Source organism: Panthera pardus, unplaced genomic scaffold (genome assembly GCF_024362965.1).
Source record: "Panthera pardus isolate Hobbes unplaced genomic scaffold, ASM2436296v1 HiC_scaffold_10, whole genome shotgun sequence".
Classification (NCBI taxonomy): Eukaryota; Metazoa; Chordata; class Mammalia; order Carnivora; family Felidae; genus Panthera; species Panthera pardus.
In genome coordinates, this window is record NW_026526655.1 from 6,697,071 (window position 1) to 6,716,885 (window position 19,815).

Genomic DNA, 19,815 nt, shown 5'->3' on the forward strand with positions numbered 1-19,815 from the left:
TGACAATGGCAGGTTTTATTTATACACAGAACAACCTATTTACAACCCCAGATTGGGTCTGTACACAGCAATACAGGAGGCATTTGCTTCCACGGCGGGCACCGTATAAATTAAGATCATAAATATGAGGGGTAAGCCCCGCCCGAGGGCACAAAACCTTTCGTCCAAGACTCCCCAGGACCCTTCCTCCCTCCCTCCACGCTGACGGGACCGGGGTCCCCGCGGGACAGCGCCCAGCCTCGGCAGGGACGTCGGGGGGCAGGCAAAAGAGCGGCCTCACGGGAACCGACACGGCCGCCGCAGCAGATGCGGCACCGGCCGGACGCCGACACGCTTCCATGCAACACTCACGTTTACTCCATTCGCCTCTAACTTACTAGAATCAGAAAAACGGTTTTTACGTAAACAGTGTTGTTTTACTCACTGACGACATACTAATTCTAAACACCATGCTTCACCCAGCCCTTGGGCTCTCCCAAGGGAGGGCGCGGAGGGTACGGGACGGCCCCACAGCGTCAGCACCGGCCGCCGCTCCCCTCCTCACCGAGCACGTGCCTGTCCCCGGCTCGCCCCGAGAACCTCAGAGCCCAGGGCCCGGCCAGAGGTGACAGAGCAGACGCCGTTCTGGTACCGCGGGCTCAGGACCCCACGGTCTCCTTTGTCAGCCTGTTCTACCTTGAAAGCCGGTGACTTCCGGTGGCCAGATGATCCCTCTCTGCCTTCCCGGGTCCAAAGCAGCCGTCTGATGGCACAGGGGGCGTCGGGGTGGGGAAGGCCACGCACGACAGCTGAGCACGCTGCAGAGCACAGGCCCCCCCCCCCCCCCCCCCCCCCGCCACCACACCCTCAGGGACAGGAGCAGGCCAGGTGCCCGCCAGGGCCCCAGCAGGAGCGCCCCCAAACCGGCAGCAGAGGCCCGGCCAGACTCACGGGGGGGCGGGGGTGGAGGGGCCACCGTGCACCCCAGTGAGGGGGAGGGGCCTGCAGAGGGAGCAGCAGGCAGATGCTGTTCGGCGCCCCAAAGGTTCCCCCCCTTTGAGATTCCCCCAAGGGTGGCCGGATGACACCTGCAGCTCCCCCCCCAATCCCCTCACGAGGATGAGGGGTGAGGCGAGCTACAGGGTAGGGGCGCGGGGGCCCGGCTGGCAGCTGGGCCGGGTTACAGAGCCCTGCAGGGTGGGCTGTGGCGGCGACGGGGGAGACGGGGAGGGCCGGGGACGTGGGCGAGAGCGGCCCGAGGCAGACGGCCGCCCGCAGGGCCAGAGACGGTCGGTGGGGACGGTCCCCCAGGACGGGGCGAGGCATCGCCCCAGCGCCCGGGACGCACTCGCGCTCGCCAACACCGAGCCCACGCAAACACCCCCTGTCTGCGGGGAGACGGGAGGCTATGGCATCTCGGGGGCAGAGGGACCACGTCTCCACGCCAGCAGCTCAAGAGGAGGGCGCCACGCGGACGAGGCCAAAGGCAACCGGAGAGGGGATCTGTCAGCCCGAGGTCGTCACCGTCCGTCCGCTCGGCTCGAGGAGGGCGAGCGCGCTTCGTCCTCCGTCTCCGCGCGCCGCGAACACGGGCGGGACGGCAGCGCGTCCGGGCCGCTTTCAAAGCAGGAGAGGCGGCGTCTCGGCCAAAGACTCCGCAATACCGGGGGGGACGTCAGGCGGGGGCCTCGCAAGGCTGCCGCGGAGAACCAGGGTGGCCCGCGGACACGGAACTTGCCGGCGCGGGAGGCTGCCGGCCGGACCGGGGTCCGCACACCGGGGGAGGCCACGCGGCGCGCGGTCACGGGGCTCGCGGCGGGGACCCGCGGGACGAGCTCGCGCGGCCCAGGCGGGCCGCCTCCACGGGACAACCCGGCGCCCGGAAGGCCGGGCCCGGCCCGGGTCCCGGGTCGGCAGGCGCGGAGAGGTGGTGGCGGTCCGCCCCACGCGGTGTCGGGGCCGGACGAGGTGTCGTTTCGAAGGTAGCTGTGTTGGTGTGCGCGAGACCCCGGGACGGTCACGGAACGGGCGTCCGCGAGGCTTCCCGTCCGGAGCAGGGGGAGTAGCACCATGAGAAGGGGCAGCGGGTCCCCGGCCTCAGTCGCGGGGCGAGCGGGGGACGCAGGCCGACAGGGCCACGGCTAGGCCTCGGTGGCAGGAGCGCTCCGGCTCAGCTCCTTGATGCCACACAGGATCCGCTTCACGTGGCCCACCTTGGTCACGCCGAGGTCCTGCAACAAGAGGACAGCACCCTGACGCCGGGCAGGGAGCCGGGCCCCCGCGGGCCTTCCCGCCCGACCTTCCGAACACAAACGCGGTGAGAAGGACGAAAACGGTGACGCGAGGTGAAAACGACACACACACAGCCGTGCAGACGCCCGCCACGCCCCTCCCGCGAGCCACAGAGGCGCCGGCGCCTTCGTGCCAGACAGACACAGACCCCGCCCCGCAGCAGGTGGAGGCAGGTGACTCGAGAGCGCGGCCGTGAGGACGTCCCGGGGGGGGCCTTTCGCCCTCTCAGGGCGCGGCCCCGGCCCCCGCCCCCCAGGCTCAGGCAGGCCCCAGGGGACTCCGCCCGCGGTCCTGGCGCCTGGTCCCCCCGGGGCTCAGCGGCCACAGGCGTTTCTCGTCTCGCTGCCCCCGCCGCGCCGTGCCCCGCACCTCAGGGTTCCTGGCGGCCTGCGTCCGGCAGGTCCCCCCGGGGCTGTTTTCCCAACGGCACTTGTTCGAGTCTCTGTGTCACGTGTTGGTAATTCTCCCAATACTTCAGACATTTTGGCCGTTCAATTTGTTACGGTCACCCGTGACCAGTGATGACGGCTCACCGAAAGCTCAGATGACAGCATTTTGCAGCGAGCAAGTATTTTTAGGCTAACGTGTGCACGCTTTTCAGACCTAATGCCGCAGCACACGTAGGAGCCTACGGCGTGTTAGAAACCTGACCCTCACGCGCACCGGGAAACCAAGGAGTTCACGGGACTCGCTTCCTCGCAGTGCTCTGCGGCGGCTCGGTGTGCCCGTGTGTGGGCTCCCAAGGGAGAGGGACCCGCGCACTGGGGGCCGTCATCACACACAGCCCTTCGCTGGCCAATTAGCACAGGGCCGTGTCCCACAACAGGCTGTTTTTTTTACTTTTAAGTAGCCCCCGCCCCCGATGCGGGGCTCGAACCCACGACCTTGAGATCAAGAGTCACATGCTCCACCTACTGAGCCAGCCAGCCCCGACTGACCCCCCCCCGCCCGGCAACAGGGTTTTTAACGTTAAAATAGTTCATTGGTCCAAGCAGGTAAAGAAAAGCAAGGTCCCCTCTGTTACTTCCTGCTCTGGCTTTGTTTGGCTGTGGCGGGTGGAGACATCACTGCTGGGGGGCAGAGGTGGCCTCTCGGCCACTGCCACGTGTCACCCCGAGCCATGCATGAGGACAGTCCGACGACACCAGAGCATGGCCAGGTCAGAGGGAGGGACAGAGAAGGGAGTGCAGGGAAGCCCGGGACGGGTTCCCAGGAGCCGCTGTGGAAGTACCTTGAGGTCCCTCCGCTCCAGGTGCAGGAGCTCGGAGCCCCGGATGTCGTGCCGCGTGAAGATGTCCTTATACTCACAGAGACTGAGGTGCTCCAGCCAGGCAGCAACCTCCTCTGTCCCCCAGAGGTGAACTGTCGGAGATGGAAAAGCACGAACGCAGTGAGTGCCCAGAGCCCAGTGCGAGGCAGGTGGCAGCCGGCACCCGAGCCACCCCGGTAGCAGGCACCCAGATGCCCCGGCAGCCAGCGCCCAAAATGCCGGCAGCCGGCTCCCCGGATGCCCCGAGAGCCGACTCCCCAGACGCCCAGCACCCGGTACCCGAGACACCCCATCACCCGGCACCCCAGACACCCCGGCAGCAGGCACCCACACGCCCCCAAAGCCGGCACCCAAGATGCGCAGCAGCCGGCTCCCCAGACACCCCGGCACCCGGCTCCCCAGATGCCCTGGCCCCTGGCTCCTGAGATGTCCCAGCACCCAGCACGTGAGACACCCCGGCAGCCGGCTTCCAAGATGCCCCAGCACCTGGCTCCCCAGACGCCCCAGCAGCCGGCACCCGCCACTCAGCCACACGCACCACCCAGAGCTCTGCAGGAAGAAGCAGGGGAGCCACCCGCATTCAGGGGACATGAGCCACAGCAGGAGCTGCTGTCTGTTCCTGCCAGGTTGGCCATCGGCCTTCTGGACATTTGCCATGTGTCCCAGGGGAGACTGGATGCCACCAAATACGAGGAAAACGCCAATCTGACTGCGCAGCTGCAGTCAGCTTGCCCTCCTTTCTAGAGGGTTCGCTTCGCTTCTGGTCCACAGCAGGAAGGGAAACAGGCAGAGATTTCACGTGGTCAGAGCGACCACTGTTACAGAGCCACTATCGTTAAAAGAAACCCAACTGCTGGGCAAGCATCCGAAGAAGAAAAATCAAAGGGAGTGACCACCACCTACAAATCCAAACCTGGGCTGCCGGGCACCGGAGGGCACTGAAAACAGCCATGCTCAGAGCCGACCTTCCAGACAGAGATTTTAAGGCCCAATCTACTGACTCTCCCTCAAAACTGTCCTCGAGTGCCATGTTCTATTGATTTGGCCAACCACAGTCGCTGCTGACCTGGGCTCCAGCCCGGGGCCCGGATCAATGACTCGTCAGCCGGGGATCGGCAGCCCCTCCCAAGAGGCAGGCCCGGTGGGCCCAGCACAAGACCCGAGTGTGAGCTCTGTGTCTCCGGGTGTCCTGTCACCTCTGCTGCCCTCCTCCCACCCTGCAGCCCCGATCCAGGGCGGACGGGCAGCGCGGTGCCAGCCGCCAGAGGAATCTGCACGGGGAGCGACTCCGGGCAGGAGCGACCTCCTGGCATGGGACTCAAGAAGGCGCGGTTCTCTAGCTACAGACGGGACGCCGCGGCGCGGGCGGGGACCCTGGGGAAGAGCCACAAGGCCACGGACAGAGCGGAGACCGGGAGGGCGCACGCAGCAGGCGCACACGGCCAGAGGACAGCGGGAGGGCAGGTACCCGGGGCTCCCAGGCTACTGCGGGCTTCTCTGTTCTTGCTGTTTTTCTTAAACTTCGTCACCAGGCGGAATTTGCCACTGCGGCTGCGTTTGGAAAGCTCCAGCATCACATTCTGTGGGGAAAGCGGGAGACACGCAGAGTCAGACCCCGACCTGGTCAGGCCCACTTCTCAGTCAGACAGGCGGGGAGCTTGGCCAAGGGGCTGCGGTCCCTGCTTCATTTACTCGGTTTCCCTCAGTTTCTAGTCTTGGCATTTATTGATCTGTGAAGCTTTTTTTTTTTTTTTTTTTAATTTTTTTTTTTTTTTTAACGTTTTATTTATTTTTGAGACAGAGAGAGACAGACCATGAATGGGGGAGGGTCAGAGAGAGGGAGACACAGAATCTGAAACAGGCTCCAGGCTCTGAGCTGTCAGCACAGAGCCTGACGCGGGGCTCGAACTCACGGACCGCGAGATCATGACCTGAGCCGAAGTCGGCCGCCCAACCAACTGAGCCACCCAGGCGCCCCGATCTGTGAAGCCTTTTAAAAGCGGTTGTGCAGTGACTGCACAGTGTCTATCTTCACCTTCGGCTTTCATTTTATAACGTGTTTCTCATACGATTAAAAAGCTTCATAAATATCACCTAAATGTCAGCATGTTGTACAAAGATCATCCAGTGGGCTCCCAGCCGACCTAGTGCTACACTGGCAGGCGGGGACCATCGGTACTGGAGTATCTTTCTAAAGAAAGCTTTTCCTGCCCTTGGCGCTCTTTCCTTGGGACCGACTCCCCGAAGTAGCGAGGAGGGAGGGGGCCAGAGGGACAGGGGCACCGGGTCCCCACTTGGCAGCCGCCTCCCCACAGAGCCGCCCAGGACACGGGTGGAGCTAACGCTGCCCCTTCCCAGCTGGTCTGTGGACCTTGTCGGAGGATATTCTCACGCCAGCTAGGACAGGGGTCTCTGCAGTGAAGGATGTTTGCACACACAATGCACTTAACCGTATTTATAACCTGTGTATACGTACCACCCCTGTATTCACAAATAAAGCATAATTTCCTTATTTTTCAGCTGTGCCTGTTTCTTCCTGCCCCAGAGCCCCGTCTACCGACGTCCCCACACCAACCCACACAGTCAGCCTTTCGGCTTTATGGCACTTCCAGATCTGAAAGGGATTTTCATTAGACTGACCAAACCTAGACGGGGTAATAATCCACAGCCTCACGTCTGGAAATGCGCTCTGTCGTACCTCCAATTTTCCTTGTGCCCCCGATGGCCCCTTCATGGATCTCTTAATCAGAAGCATTTCGTGTTTCAGGTTCTTAACTAACAAAAGAAACCTCTTACAATTTTCTAACCAATGACTGCAGCGCTCAGGAACCATTTTCACAAACATCTTACATTTGGCAAAACTCTCAACTGTCAATGCTAACGGCTCCATTAAAGACCTTCAGCTCCCACGTGACCAGGCTGTTCTGTCCTGAGACTGGCTGGCGCCCACCTCGCTCCCCAACACTTTCCGTGGGGCCCGGCGACCGCAGGGACAGGCAGCTGTTCCGCAGCACGGCCCAAACAAAATCCTACTCCTAACCTCAAAATTTCTTTTTTTTTTTTTTTTAACGCATACAGGAGTATTACATTTACTTCTGACTTTTAGTAGGAATATTTTCATCCATGCATAAAATGGGGAGACCAGCAGAACAAGCCTCATTATCAACATGTGATCTTACTTCGGCTCCCTTTTAAGACCTCAATCTGCTCCCCTCACAAATACTTCAACATGCCACCCACACAGATGGGAATACTCTCTTCTTAAAGCCTCTAACCACGACACCATCGTCACTCGTGACACCAGCAAGAATTCACTTACAGTTAATAACATCAACTCTCCCCGACCACTGCAAAGGTTTATCCTCATGGCTGGTTTGTCTGAATCAGGACCGTCATGAGAGCCACAAGTGACACTCAGCTGTTGCGGCCCTCCAAACCAGCTGTCTGTCCTGTAAGACAGCTCCTACTGTGACCTCTGACCACCTGCCGGCCCTGGGGAGCGGCCGCGCTGCCCCCTGTCCCTCCCGCCCACACATGGAGCTGCCGATTCCATCCGGCTTCCCACTCTCAGGCACGAGGAGGTCACCGGTGGTGTTGCCGCTGCCCTCCTCCCCACAGGGGAGACATGCTGTCCTCTCTCGGCGGGGGGACACCACAGGTAGAGCTACCCACCGAGGATCCCCTGGAAATCAAGCACTTCCCACTGCGGGGGTGGGGGGGATGGCCTTTCAATCCCTGTGCACGTCCCAGCCGGAAAGCTTTTATAAAGAACTGCTTTCAATTATTTGACTTAAAGAAATTATTTTTACGAATCTCCTGATAATACTGGATTTTGAAATCAGATGTGCTAAGCTTTTAACAAAATGAACGGTTTGAAAGTTTCAAAGATTTGCTTCACAACATTGTGAACATACTTAATGCTACTTAAACCATACACTTAAAAACAACAAATATGGTAAATCTTTTTTTTTTTTTTTTAATGTTTATCTATTCTCGAGGGAGAGAGAGAGAGAGAGACAGAGTGTGAGTGGAGGAGGGGCTGAGATAGAGGGAGACATAGAATCCGAAGCAGGCTCCAGGCTCTGAGCTGTCAGCACAAAACCCGATGTGGGGCTTGAACTCATGAGCCGTGAGATCATGACCTGAGCTGAAGTCAGACGCTTAACCGACTCAGCCACCCAGGCCACCCCCAAACATGGCAGATCTTACGCGTTTAAGAATTTAAAAAAAGGACTGGAACAATGTCCATCGTTTTCTAAAAGCTTTGACACTCTTCCTTATATATTGAAATTACACATTCCCTGACATTTTTCTTTTGCAGATGATACTTATTTCTTCAAGTTGTCCTGTGGCTATTCTTTTTAAAATATGTTCAGATTTCAATCTGTATAGTTTAAATTTTTCCTGAAGACTCAACAGTTTCATCAAGATTTTTAAATCAGCATTCCTTTGAAGATAGTATAACTTGATTTATTTTCTTATCTATTCTTACATGACCTTTATCACTTCATTTTTTCAAACTTTCCTTGATTATATTTGCCACAGGCTAATTAATTTCTTGCACGTTACGGGGAACCTCTGAACAACGTAGAAGTTACGGGAGCCAACCCCCACCCATGAAACTGAAACTCCAGTGTAACTTCTGACTCCCCAAAGAGTCTGAATGATCTGATTAACACATATTTTGCATGTATTATATATTGTTTTCTTACTAAAAAGCTACAGAAAAGAAAACGTTAGGAAAATCATAAGAGAAAATACATTTACAGTACTGCACTATGTAGTATGTATGTAAGTGGACCCACGCAGTTCAAACCGTATTCTTCAGGGGTCAGTACTTTCAAAGAACTAGCTCACAGATTTGTCAACTTTTTTTTGCTCTCGAATAAATAATTTTCCTATTTTTATGCCAGTAGAAATGTGGCACCGTGCCCTGCCCCTGCTTCTCTCTGCCCACTGAACGCCACCCCAGAGCCGGAGTCCCACAGGGCGGGAACGCGGAGCCAAACGGCAGCCGGCAAAGAAGGCCGGAGAAGGCAGGAGCCCTGGGAGGCCCAGAAGGCCCCAGGAGCAAGTGTGGTTTTCCTTTCTTTCCCAGGACACCTGGCTGCAGGTTCGGCCTTGGGCTCCACAAGATGAATGCCTGCAGGAACACTACCCCAGCCCTCCCTGCTCTGCCCTGGCCAGCTCCAGAGGGTTTCTGGTTTTGCAGCTAAACCTGCCCGTGGAGTCATCTATACAACTTCCCGCCTGTTACTCTGCACCGTCTCATGAGCTCACAACCAGGAACCCTAGAAACCAGGGCCCCTACAGACATGGCTTGAAGGAGTCATTAGGTCAGACCTCCGGGGCGGGGGGCGGGGGGGGGGGGGGACTCACGCTGGTTTGTTTCTGCAGTGACTGTACATTTGGTGATATTTGTTTTGAAACATTTTTATGCTTGAAGCTTTGGAACCACAGTTCGTGAAGTAAGACCTTTTAGTACTGAGACCCGAAAGTCCCCAAACAAACCAAGCTGACTGGTCACCCTGCAACCAGGCACTAGGCCACGAGCCTCCTGCTGCAGCAGCAGCCACACTGCCCACGAACCAAGGAAAATCCTAGCCCTCCGCTGTCTTCAGAAGGAATCTGCATGGAGAGGGGGAGCTGCCCACCACGGGCAGGGCGTGGGAACACAGGGCCCACAGCTGACGGCTAGGGTACCTGGGGTTTCCTGTGGCCCAGCACTGGGCTGCTGAAACCACTCTTGGAAAGGAACCAACTTTAACAACTTCCAGGCCACAGTGGACTGGTACTCCCATGAAATGCAATAAAATAAACTACTAAAAAAATGAAACCGAAAAAGGACATATAAAACATAAACCTCAATTTTTTATTATTTTCAACAGAAATATAATTCTGTTAATTGCTTAAAAGTTTCTAAACGCTCCCTCTCAATTTCTAGAATAACAAAGAGATTCCTACTGTCAGTACTTTTTAATGTCCTATGGGCAACAAGAAAAAATATATGCCCTCTTTACAGAGTATAAAGTTCTCTCTGTAGACACATGATAGATATATGTTCTATACATATGTATTTTTCCAAGTTTTTTTTGTTGTTCTTCATATGCTGTAATTTATTTCATTAATCATGGACTGGTAGTGATGGTTCACACTACAGTTTGGTTTCTGTCCCTTTCTCTCATTTCAAGAAGTTTTTGCTTTACAGATTTTATATAAATTAAAATTTGGAAGTTAGTCACTAAAAGAATAGACAGTATATATTTCCAAACTACTAGAGGGGTCAAAGAGAGTTGTGTAGGAGGAAGGAGAGACTTCTCAATCAAAAAGGAGAAATTAAAAGAAACAAAAGAAGAATACAGAACACAAAATATGGCAAAATATACATATAAATACATTAATAATCACAATAAATATAAATAGACCAAACATTCCAGTTAAAACAGAAAATAACAGATTGGATAAAAATCCAACATTTGACAATACGCTAGTCATAAGAGAGACACTACAAATAAAGCTTGAAAGTAAAAGTATAAAGATGAAAATACCAAACAAGTAAACTTAAAAACAATTACTAAGGGTCTTTACATAATGATAAAATCTACATGCAACCAATAATATAGCCTCAAAACACAGAAAGCAAAAATAAGACTTGCACAAGGGTAAACCGAGCTACCTACATTCATGGTTAGAGACTTTAGAAATAACTGATAGATCAAGAAGACAAAAATAAATTTTATTATTATAAAAATATATTTTGCCAAGTGATTGTTTTTTATCATTTATTGCAATTCTATTTTTATATTAATATTGTAACTTCAGATTTTATGTGTTTTCTTGAAATTGTTCTGATCTTTTTGTGTCTAAGTTTTTGCTGGGAGTAGGGAGAGAAAGTTAGACTCTTGTGATTGGTATATGGTTAGATTTCCTTTTTAACACAATCTTATGATAATTTGCTTTTCAGAAGAGAAGCTACACCATTTTTTATCTTTTACACTGTTAGCTACATCTTTATTGGTCTCTTATTTTTTCACAGTGTAGATTATATTTTGTTTTTGTTTTTAGAAAACTGATTTGGAAAAACATACACCTTTTCAATTGATAGAAACTACCTTTAAGTTTTTAAAGATATTACTAACTCTGCATTTCCCTAATTATCAAAGTCAAGAACTTTTTTTTAAACCTTCCACCTTAAAGGAATTTAATGGCCTTCATTCCTCTGTCCGTCTTCTTCCCAGCCTCCCATCTCACTGTCCACTTCACAGGCTTTGGTAACTTAGTCTGGAACTACAGGCTATTATTTTATATATTATTATTTGAGGAATTTTCTTTTAAATGAAATTTTTGTATTTATAATTCACAATTTAACTAATTTTGATGAGCTTGGCCTATCCCTTTAAACCAAAATGTCCTCTGCGTTTGTCAACAAATGCCTGCATGTTCAGAGCAGAGCAGGACAGACTGTTGGAACTTTCCTTTGTACCATCACCTAACTGCTGCCAACAGGTTCTAACAAACAAAATTGGCGATAGGAGTGCCAGACGTGTAACATCTAACAGTTACTTCTCTGGCAAGACTGCAGAACCCTAGCCTAGGATGAACTTTTCTCCAGGCCCACTTCTGCTCTACCCCTGAGAAGAAAGGCAATCCACGGTTCGTCTTTATCAGGATGCTGCCCACAAAACTGACCCTCCAACAAGCACCTCTCCGGGGCTCTTCCTGCCTGTCCTGGTGCAGGAGGCAACGACATCCCAGGCTGCCATATGCCTGGGGTCCTGTCTGTCCTGGCTACAGGACCTGTGACAAGCTGGAGTCTCTAAATACGTGCAAAACAAAAACGTGATTGTGAGCAAAACACACCGACTCCATCCCTGACGAGGACAAACTTAAGAAGCTGCCATTTATCCAACCAACGTGTCTTCGCACCGGGGGCAAACAGCGGGGCCAGGCTCAGCCTTCTAGGGACTTCCTGGCCAGCCCTGCCGTTCTGTTTCTGAGGATGACGAGTGCCCCAGTCATCAAGGACTATGCTCAGTACTAACTCCCAACCTTCTCGCTGCCAGTCTTTTTCCACGCCTCCATGGCGTTTTAATAGAGGAGTCTTGAGAAGCCGTATCAGGGGCTGCAAGATGGCCACCAACTTAATCTCAAAGCCGCACAGGTCACGGTGATTACAGGTACTGAAGGGAAAGCCACTGCATCCCGCGGTGCCCAAGCTGAAGCCCCGTGACCCCCTTACCTCCTCATCACCGGGCTCCACGGGCTGGCACAGCCAGGGGGTGTCCGCCAGCTTCCTGAGCTGCTGGTCCATCTCGGCAAGAGCGGCCCCGAGCCGCTCTTTTTGAGGGGGATCCAACTGCTGCTCCGGGCAGAAAAGAAACACAGCTGGTTATCGGCGGTGAGGAGCTGGGGCCACGGCAAAGCCCCCATGCAGGCGTGCAGGCTGCTCCAGCAGAAGTGGTCTGTTTGTCTCAGAGAGTCCTTACAAGAACTCCTATAGAAAGTCACACAGCACTGGCTAAGGGGCCAAGCTCAGAAGCTCTCCTTCTAAGTAGGTTGAGATGCAGGAACTAAAACTCTCCTCTCGTAAAGAGCGGAATGAACCAAGCTGGTCTGAAAATTGCAATGGCAGAGCTGACGTCTCGCCTACTTTGGTTGACCTGGGGACCCCTGTGTCAGAAAGAGGACAGGCCCAGCGGGCCCACGTCAGAGTGCAGGGAATGCTAGCAGGCGGCAAAGGGGCGGCTGTCACACCCAGAAAAGCAGAGTATTTGGGGATGAAGAGCAGAGGACGGGGAACTGGACTTTTGGGGTGGCTCTCCAGATGTGTGATCTTCAGCGGGTCGCCCCACCTCCTTGGCCTCCACGTCCTCATCTTTGAAGCAAGAAGGCTGGCCAGACCTTCCCTCGGGCCCTCCCTATTCTGGCTTCTGCGATTCAGTGAGACCCGACCTGCCTGCTCGCCCAGGGCGGACTCCTCGCCAGGTCTGCAGGGCTGAACGAGGAAGGGTGACAGTGCCGCGTGTCTCAGAACAAGGCCCACGTGCCTGGTCGCAGGCAGATGGCTCCACGCCTGCAGATTTCTAAGGCAGAATTCTGAGCACAGCGACAAAGGTGGTCCTGTCCACAGAAGTCTAACACACCAGAGACGACGTGGTTGAGATGTGGCCAGAGAGTTTGTTTGAGAACCAACCATACGGCCAGATCGGATGACCTCCAAGGCCCCTTCCTCCACTGAGTCTAGAACTCCCCCGGCCAGCAGTTCTCGACTAAAACGTGCTGCCCTGGGCACCACGGTCACTGCACGCAGAGCGCAAGGCCAGCCTGCCCCAGCTTACCAGGGCCATCTTCCCGGCCAGCAGCAGTTCCGTCTCGCTGCGCAGAGCTTTGATGTTATTCACCATTTCCAGGACAAAGCTGCAGTTCAGCCCCTGAGAGGAACCAGAACGACAGCCATGTAGAAGGCCCCAGGGCTACAGGACTCCCAGGGAGCAAGACCTGAAAAGCACAGGCACCTCTGTGGCTCTGGGCTTGCCGTACACCCGGTCCATGGACTTGGAGCTGGCATTGACGGCGTGGGCAAGTTCCTGCTCCATGTCGTGATGGGACCGAGCTATCTCCCGGATACTAGAGAAAGACAGAGACATGGCACGCATCAGAACAGGCGAAAGGGCAGCCTACGACATCACCTCGCTCGAACACAGACCCGGGTTCAGCCCAGAGGGCCAATGCAGACACAGCCCGGCCATGAGAACGAGCACAGGATGACCCCGACCGGCACTCCCTCACCGATGGCAAACAGAGAAGGTCTTAAACGGGAACCATGACATCAAAATCCAAGTTTTTCCAGAAACTTGACCAGGGAGGAAAATCCCCAGAATGAGACTCACACCCTGTAAAATAGCAAGCTGGCAGCTGATCGTCTGTGAGAGGGGACTTGGCCTGCCCCACTCTGTAAACGGGAACGACAGGACCCTCCTCTGTGGGGACCATCCTGCTTCAGACGGCTCGGATCCCAGGAAGTAGCCGCAGGCAGCAGCCTGTTGTCCAAGGGACCCAAACGGGCAGGGAGGGGGCGGTGACAGGGTCAGACACAGCCAGAGCGCCAGGGACAGAAGGAGCATGAGAGTCAGGGAAGCTGGCCAGGGAACCACTCGTCCTGCCCTGGGGAAAACGAGGAGCAGCTGCCGGACTTCAAACAAGACAGTGAGATGCAGGGCCCCATCTGTGGGGCTGCCACGGGCTTTGAGGGGACAAGAACGAAGCCAGAAGGAAGCCAGAAGTGGGTGGCACACCAAGGAACCGAGAAAAACTGTAAGAAGCGAAGCCATCAGGCCCGGATACTGATTTGGTCACGGGAACGGGGGTTGCAAAAGTGGCGCTGGCTGCTCCAGACAGAGAACTCAGCACAGGACGTGCTCTCGGGGGACCCAGAAGGACCCCGAGAACCAGAAGTGCCCACAGCATTCCCGGGAGAGCCGGGGGCCAAGAGCCTGACGCCTGGGGAAAGGGCAAGGGAATGGCCCCAAAGGGTGCACAGAGCCCAGAGCCCAGAGCCCGCAGGGCAGCGATGCTCCCGGCGAGGACAGCGGAAGAGGAAGCCACAAATGGCACCACTGAAGATGGCAGGATGTGGCGGCCGAGAGACCCCTCTGGAGTGAGGCACGCCAGCAGCAGGCACACCGGGGAGGTGGGGAGGATGGAGAGGGGCAGAGGGACCTCTGTGCTCCAAGTCTCAGGGTCCCAGGAGCCACTTCTCCAAGGCAGAGTAAGAGCAGGAAATGCCTCCGGCTGTTGTCTTTTTTTTTTTAAATACCTACGAGGTGTTTTAATAACAAACCTGCTGTCTGGGATAAAGGAGAAGAGGCAGTAAGTGAGCAATTCTGAAGAATTCCAGATAGGGTTTAAGATCTGTGAGCTGGCTCTGAAAACGCCTGGGGGTTTTAGGCCTCCATCTACATACACCCCAAGCTATCTCGGCAAGTCAGGCGAAATAAACCCTATCCGAGCGCCCTCGAGGCGGCGGCGGTGGCAGCCCGCAAGGAAGACCCGGGGGGAGGCCCAGCACGCAGGGAAGGCGAGGGCCCACCTGTGGATGAGGGCTCCCGCCGCCTGCCCGAAGTGGTCCATCTGCGTGGCCTCTTCCTCAGACAGGATCTCCGGGTGCAGAGAGAAAGACGGAGGGCGAGGAAGTTCACACTTCTGCTTGTCTTCCCAGGACTTCAGGGTGTTCTCAAACGCCTAGGGCACGGAAACCTGGTGTCACACTGTGCGACCCTCTCTCAAGAGGCGAGCACGTGTTCAACCGCAAACGCTGCTGGGACGCCAGCTGGACGACAGCCAGAAAAGGAGACACAGACTTCTTTTTTACACTGAGGAGGGCGAATCGTCCCGGAAATTACACCCCTGCTCACTTAATCTCTGCGTCTGGAAAAAGCAAATTCCCAGAACAAAACACTGGAAACTCCAGGTCTCCTGACAGGAGGTGCACAGGTGTGCCTGCAGGTGAGCCCCGGGACGTCCCTCCGGGTCTCCGCACGCAGCCCTTCTCACCCGATCTCTGGTGAGCGTCTGTGCCCGGTTCTTGTGGATGATCCGAATGTATCCCGGAGGCTGGACCCAGGCCTCTCCGTCCACTTGCACAGGTACGCCCTCATCCCCCAGGATGGAAATCTTCACCGTGCGACACTGAGAAAACACCACAGCTGTGACTCGTGCGCCGCGCTGAACCAAGGAGCTAAGGTGCTAGATCTCAGCCCTGCAGGAGCCTTCCTGTCCCACACGCCCCTGCACAAGCCAGCTGACATCTGGGGTGACGCCGTGCCCACGGCCAACCACCAGTGCGGCCAGAGCATCCCCGTCCAGGGCACAGCTCATGAAGCCCAAGGATCTGTCCCTCCCCACCATCCCCCTCACCCAGCACGGCATCTGTGACCGCAGTTAGACCTCGGTGGTCAGACACAAGCACCAGGCCCAGGGTGGGGACTCACGACCAGCAAGAGCCACGGGGCCCTGCTCACGTGCAAACACTCCCAGAACAGGGTAAACCAGTCCCAACAAGTGGTTAGCGATGTACTGTTTCTCTTTTCAACAGAGAAACACTGCCAAAGAGTTCGATCTTAAAATTCAAACACCCTACGCTCCGCAGGGACAGACTGAGGCAGGAAGGGCCGTAACATCACAGCCTGGGACTTGGGTGGGCTAAGGAATCAGCCTCCCTGCTTCCTTGTGCCTAAGAACACTGCCCTCCCCAGCCCATCGCCAGTAGCAGGGAAGCCCCTTCCCCTTCTCCCCTCTCCAGGTGGGCCTCAGACCAGCCGGGCGAGGCCACACTTTCTCCACCACTCCCGTAGGCTCGGCCTCCATTCCCAAACTCAGGATGCAGCTCCCGAAAGCTGCAGCCACAAGCCGAGTTCAGTGGGGCCTGTCTCATCTCATCCCACCTCAACATCCCACCTCAACACGGCTGGCACCCGCAGAGAAAGTCACGGCAGGGGGCTCAGGCAGGATTCAAGTTGGCCCCCGTTTTGTAAGAGTGTTTGTTAACTGTCAAATACGGCAAGTGGGGCCGTGGGCGGTCCTGGAAAAGCACCCCTTCTCCCGGGCTCTGTGCAGCAGGAGCCTGCTGACAGAGGAGACTGGTTCTGGGCCAGGCCCGGCCTCTCCAAACACGCGTGAGCCACGCTGCCTCCCACGTCCCTCCCACCCGCGGGCCCACGGCCGATACCTGGGCGATTCGGTGGTGCTGCAGCCTAATGACGCGAGAGACGGCCATCTGCATACTGCCAAATACAGCGACCACCTCCAGAATCTTATCATCGAATGACGGAGCTGCAAAAGTCTGAAAGGGCCAGTGTTAGGAGCTGACCCCTGCTCCAAACCTCCCTGCACAGCCCTCTGTTGTTCACTCTCGGGGCTGCTGCTCTGGTTACAGACAGGCGAACGACGCGGCTGGTGTGTCCTGAGAAGCAGCTGTGATGTGACTGTGTCACTGAGGGGGTTTCTAGTGAGACCTTGACTGGAACCAGCTGCCTGGGACCAAATCTCTGATCTGCCACTTTCTAGCAGTGCGACCTTGAGCAAGGTACTTAATTTTCTCCTCCTCAGTTTCGGGCAAAATTAGCGTGTTCCCCAAGAGGCTCTCAAGAGGACGGAGTTAATGCATGCACAGTGCTTAGAACGGCAACCGAACATCTTTTTCGTCGTTAATTTTCGGTAATCTCTACACCCAATGTAGGGCTCAAACTCACAGCCCCGAGATCAAAAGCTGCACACTCCACTCACTGAGCCAGCCCGGCACCCCGGCAACCAGAACATCCTGAGCGCGCAGTTCACGTTCATTATTTTGTTAGCTATTACGTACAACAGAAGCTGCATCCGTGGCTAAAAGCAAACACTTTCCAAAGCCAAGAGTAATCCCAGACTTCTTCCGTGCATTACACAACCCCACGTGGGCTCGGACTTGTCTGCATTCCGCCCACTACACGCCGTCAGAGAGCTTCCTCCACACCCGTCTCCCCGCTAAGCCTTCACATGTGCTGTTCCAGCAATTACCTGGAACAGCCTCTGCACCCTCCCCCGACCGGACCTGGCCAATCCTGCGTCTCCCTTCAGGTCTCAGTGCAGATGTCCCCTCCTCTGAGAAGCCTGCCCAGACCACCCCAAATCGGAGTCGGGCCTGGCTGCTGGCATCACACCTGTGCCCCTGACCACATCTGTCCTGCCCGGCCTCTCTTCTCACGAGCGGGGGACCATCTCTGTCTCGTTCTCCACTGTCCTCTGACCACCCGCACAAGGGAGGAGTTCTACCCACACCTCCGCACCACCCTCAGAGCCCCAAGAGCCAGAAGGCTCCATCAGGGCCTGAAGTGGTGGACACTCCTTGAAGGGATCACCCACACCCAGCTTGGGCCCGGCCACCCAGAACCCCCATACGTACATCATCTTCCTTGGTGCCCCCCCAGAAGTTGGTCCCTCCGGCATAGCTGGGAATGTTGAGGACAGCAATCCCCTGGAGACTGGGGAGTGGGATGGGTCGCCCATCACACTGTGCGGCAGAAATGCCGGAGAAGGAAACAAGGGAATGACAGCATCAACCTGGTCCTTCTTCACCAGCAACCCGCCCACCCGCCCGCCCGCCCGGGGCGGAGAAGGCCACCACCACAGCTGGGCTCTCACTGAGGGACCTCAGGGCGGCGGGAGCCCACGCCCAGTGAGGAGAAGGGCTCACAGGAGACCAGGCGGGCCCTGGCCTGCCTGCAGGAGACCCTCTTGCTCACCTCCAGCAGGACCTTCTGCTCCAGGTTCCTGTAGGTTCTGTGCAGCAGCTCTTTGGTTCCAAGAACTCCGTACCACATCATGTTCTTGGTCCGGCTCCTGGAGATGGAAAGCAAAGAAGTGACAGGACCCCCGCTCTCTTTATACGGCTAACGGCAGCCACTGCCACAGCCGCAGGAAGACGTCCCATCACACAGCAGTCAGACTCGGCAACCACTCACAGCCCCGACATCTCAATAAGGAAGGGCATTTCCTCCTTATGTGCCGATGTAAGATGTGCATAAAGAGACACGTTTAGTGATAGAAAATTCTGCTGAAAAGTAACATTCCCAAGAAAGTAATTTTACCTAAAAAGGTAAAAAAGACATTACAAACCTCACAAAAAACCGATAATGATTTTTTTTTCCAGCTAGAAAATTATGCTTAGCATAGAAAATTTGGGAAGTGCAAAAAAGCACAAAGGAGAAAAAAAATCCTCCTAATCACCACAGCTGTGCGTCCTGATGGTAAAAACTTTGGTGTATTTCTTCAGTCTTTTCTAAGTCTTTGACTCACGGGGGAAACAGCCAGTTTACGGTCTGCCGACCGGCTCTGCTCACTTGGCCCTGCACCCTGCATCCAGACGCCGGACTGATCACAGTGGGGCCTTTCCCTACGGGCCCTTGTCCACTTAATCCCTGTGACTGGACCCAGCCGGTTCCCAGTCCCAGGCTCCGTAAGTCACGTGGCAGTAGCCCCTTTGCACACACCTCTCTGCAAATGTTTCGTTACTTCTTAGGATAGACTCGTAGAAATGGAATCCTCTTAGACCTTTTCAAAGCTCTTGATACAAACTCAGGGATTACCCTAGCAGGGGCCCACAGTTCTAAAAATGTATTGCACATGGCTTTGTCACTCACTATCTTACTCTGTTAAATTGCACGCATTTTCATGCCTTTTCAGTTATTTTTGAACTAACGGGGGCCTTTTTATTTTTTATTTTTTTATTTTTTATTTTTTTTTTATTTTTTTTTAATTTTTTTTTTTTTCAACGTTTTTTATTTATTTTTGGGACAGAGAGAGACAGAGCATGAACGGGGGAGGGGCAGAGAGAGAGGGAGACACAGAATCGGAAACAGGCTCCAGGCTCCGAGCCATCAGCCCAGATCCCGACGCGGGGCTCGAACTCACGGACCGCGAGATCGTGACCTGGCTGAAGTCGGACGCTCAACCGACTGCGCCACCCAGGCGCCCCAACGGGGGCCTTTTTAAAGGAGTCGGGCTCGCCATCATGTGCTGAACAACAGAGATGTCCCTGGGGGGCTTCTGAGACACTTTCCTCCACTCAAGAACCCCAGCATTCAAAGTTTTCTTGAATTCTTAAGCTTGATTTTGTTTTCTGAGAAATGTGCACCTACAGAGCACCTGGGTGATCACCAGGGCAACTCCTCAGGTGTGGGAGCCCCTCCCACCCAGCTCTCCCAGCGTCCCCTTCCAAGTGACAACGACGCCAAGGAAGCAGGGGGCACATGGACGAGATGGGACGACGAACAAGTTTGTAGGCTCTCCAGCAAGGGGCCCCGACTCCTGCATCAGCGGCTGTCTCTGGCCAAACTGCACATCAGCTTCTCCTTTGCCAGTTCTAGAATGTCAAAGCCGAACGGTCTCCTCCTCCAGGTGATTACTGAAGGGTGGGGTGGGAGACGCGAACTCCCTGCTTCACTTCTCGTGTTTTCCCAGGGGAGACGGAACCTCCACCTCAACCCAGGAGGAAGCTGCCCATTTCTCTGCATCCCCTCCCAAGGCGGGGAGGGACGAGTAGACGTCATTTAGGGGGAAAAAAGGAACATCCCCAAGGACACCCCTCGGGCCTCTCACGTGGCTGTCTTCCTACAGAGGGGTGTCTCCTCATGGGCGTGGTGGGGAGGCAGCCGGGCCGCCCCCGACGCCGCCGGGGTCTCACGTACCTGGCACAGTACCCTCCTAGCACACTTGTCACCTGTCCCTCTACAGCACCA

The 19,815-nt window shown here is 55.2% G+C and overlaps 1 protein-coding gene across 8 annotated transcripts in view; it reads right to left on the reverse strand.

Moving 5' to 3' along the window:
- Positions 1 to 19,815, reverse strand: part of DGKD (diacylglycerol kinase delta) — a 113,686-nt gene continuing 93,871 nt past the window's right edge. For 6 of the 8 annotated variants that reach the window (XM_053903552.1, XM_019445514.2, XM_053903561.1 and 3 more), the window contains 11 exons: positions 17,821 to 17,917; positions 17,481 to 17,588; positions 16,269 to 16,382; positions 15,095 to 15,229; positions 14,631 to 14,782; positions 13,057 to 13,168; positions 12,880 to 12,972; positions 11,781 to 11,900; positions 5,010 to 5,121; positions 3,503 to 3,633; positions 1 to 2,210 (listed from right to left, as the gene is read on the reverse strand). In XM_053903552.1, the coding sequence (XP_053759527.1) occupies positions 2,121 to 2,210; positions 3,503 to 3,633; positions 5,010 to 5,121; positions 11,781 to 11,900; positions 12,880 to 12,972; positions 13,057 to 13,168; positions 14,631 to 14,782; positions 15,095 to 15,229; positions 16,269 to 16,382; positions 17,481 to 17,588; positions 17,821 to 17,917 (1,264 nt within the window). In that variant the 3' untranslated portion in view covers positions 1 to 2,120. Of the gene's footprint in view, positions 2,211 to 3,210; positions 3,634 to 5,009; positions 5,122 to 11,780; positions 11,901 to 12,879; positions 12,973 to 13,056; positions 13,169 to 14,630; positions 14,783 to 15,094; positions 15,230 to 16,268; positions 16,383 to 17,480; positions 17,589 to 17,820; positions 17,918 to 19,815 lie in introns of those variants that run through there. The other 2 variants (XM_053903553.1, XM_053903551.1) reach the window with 2 other exon arrangements.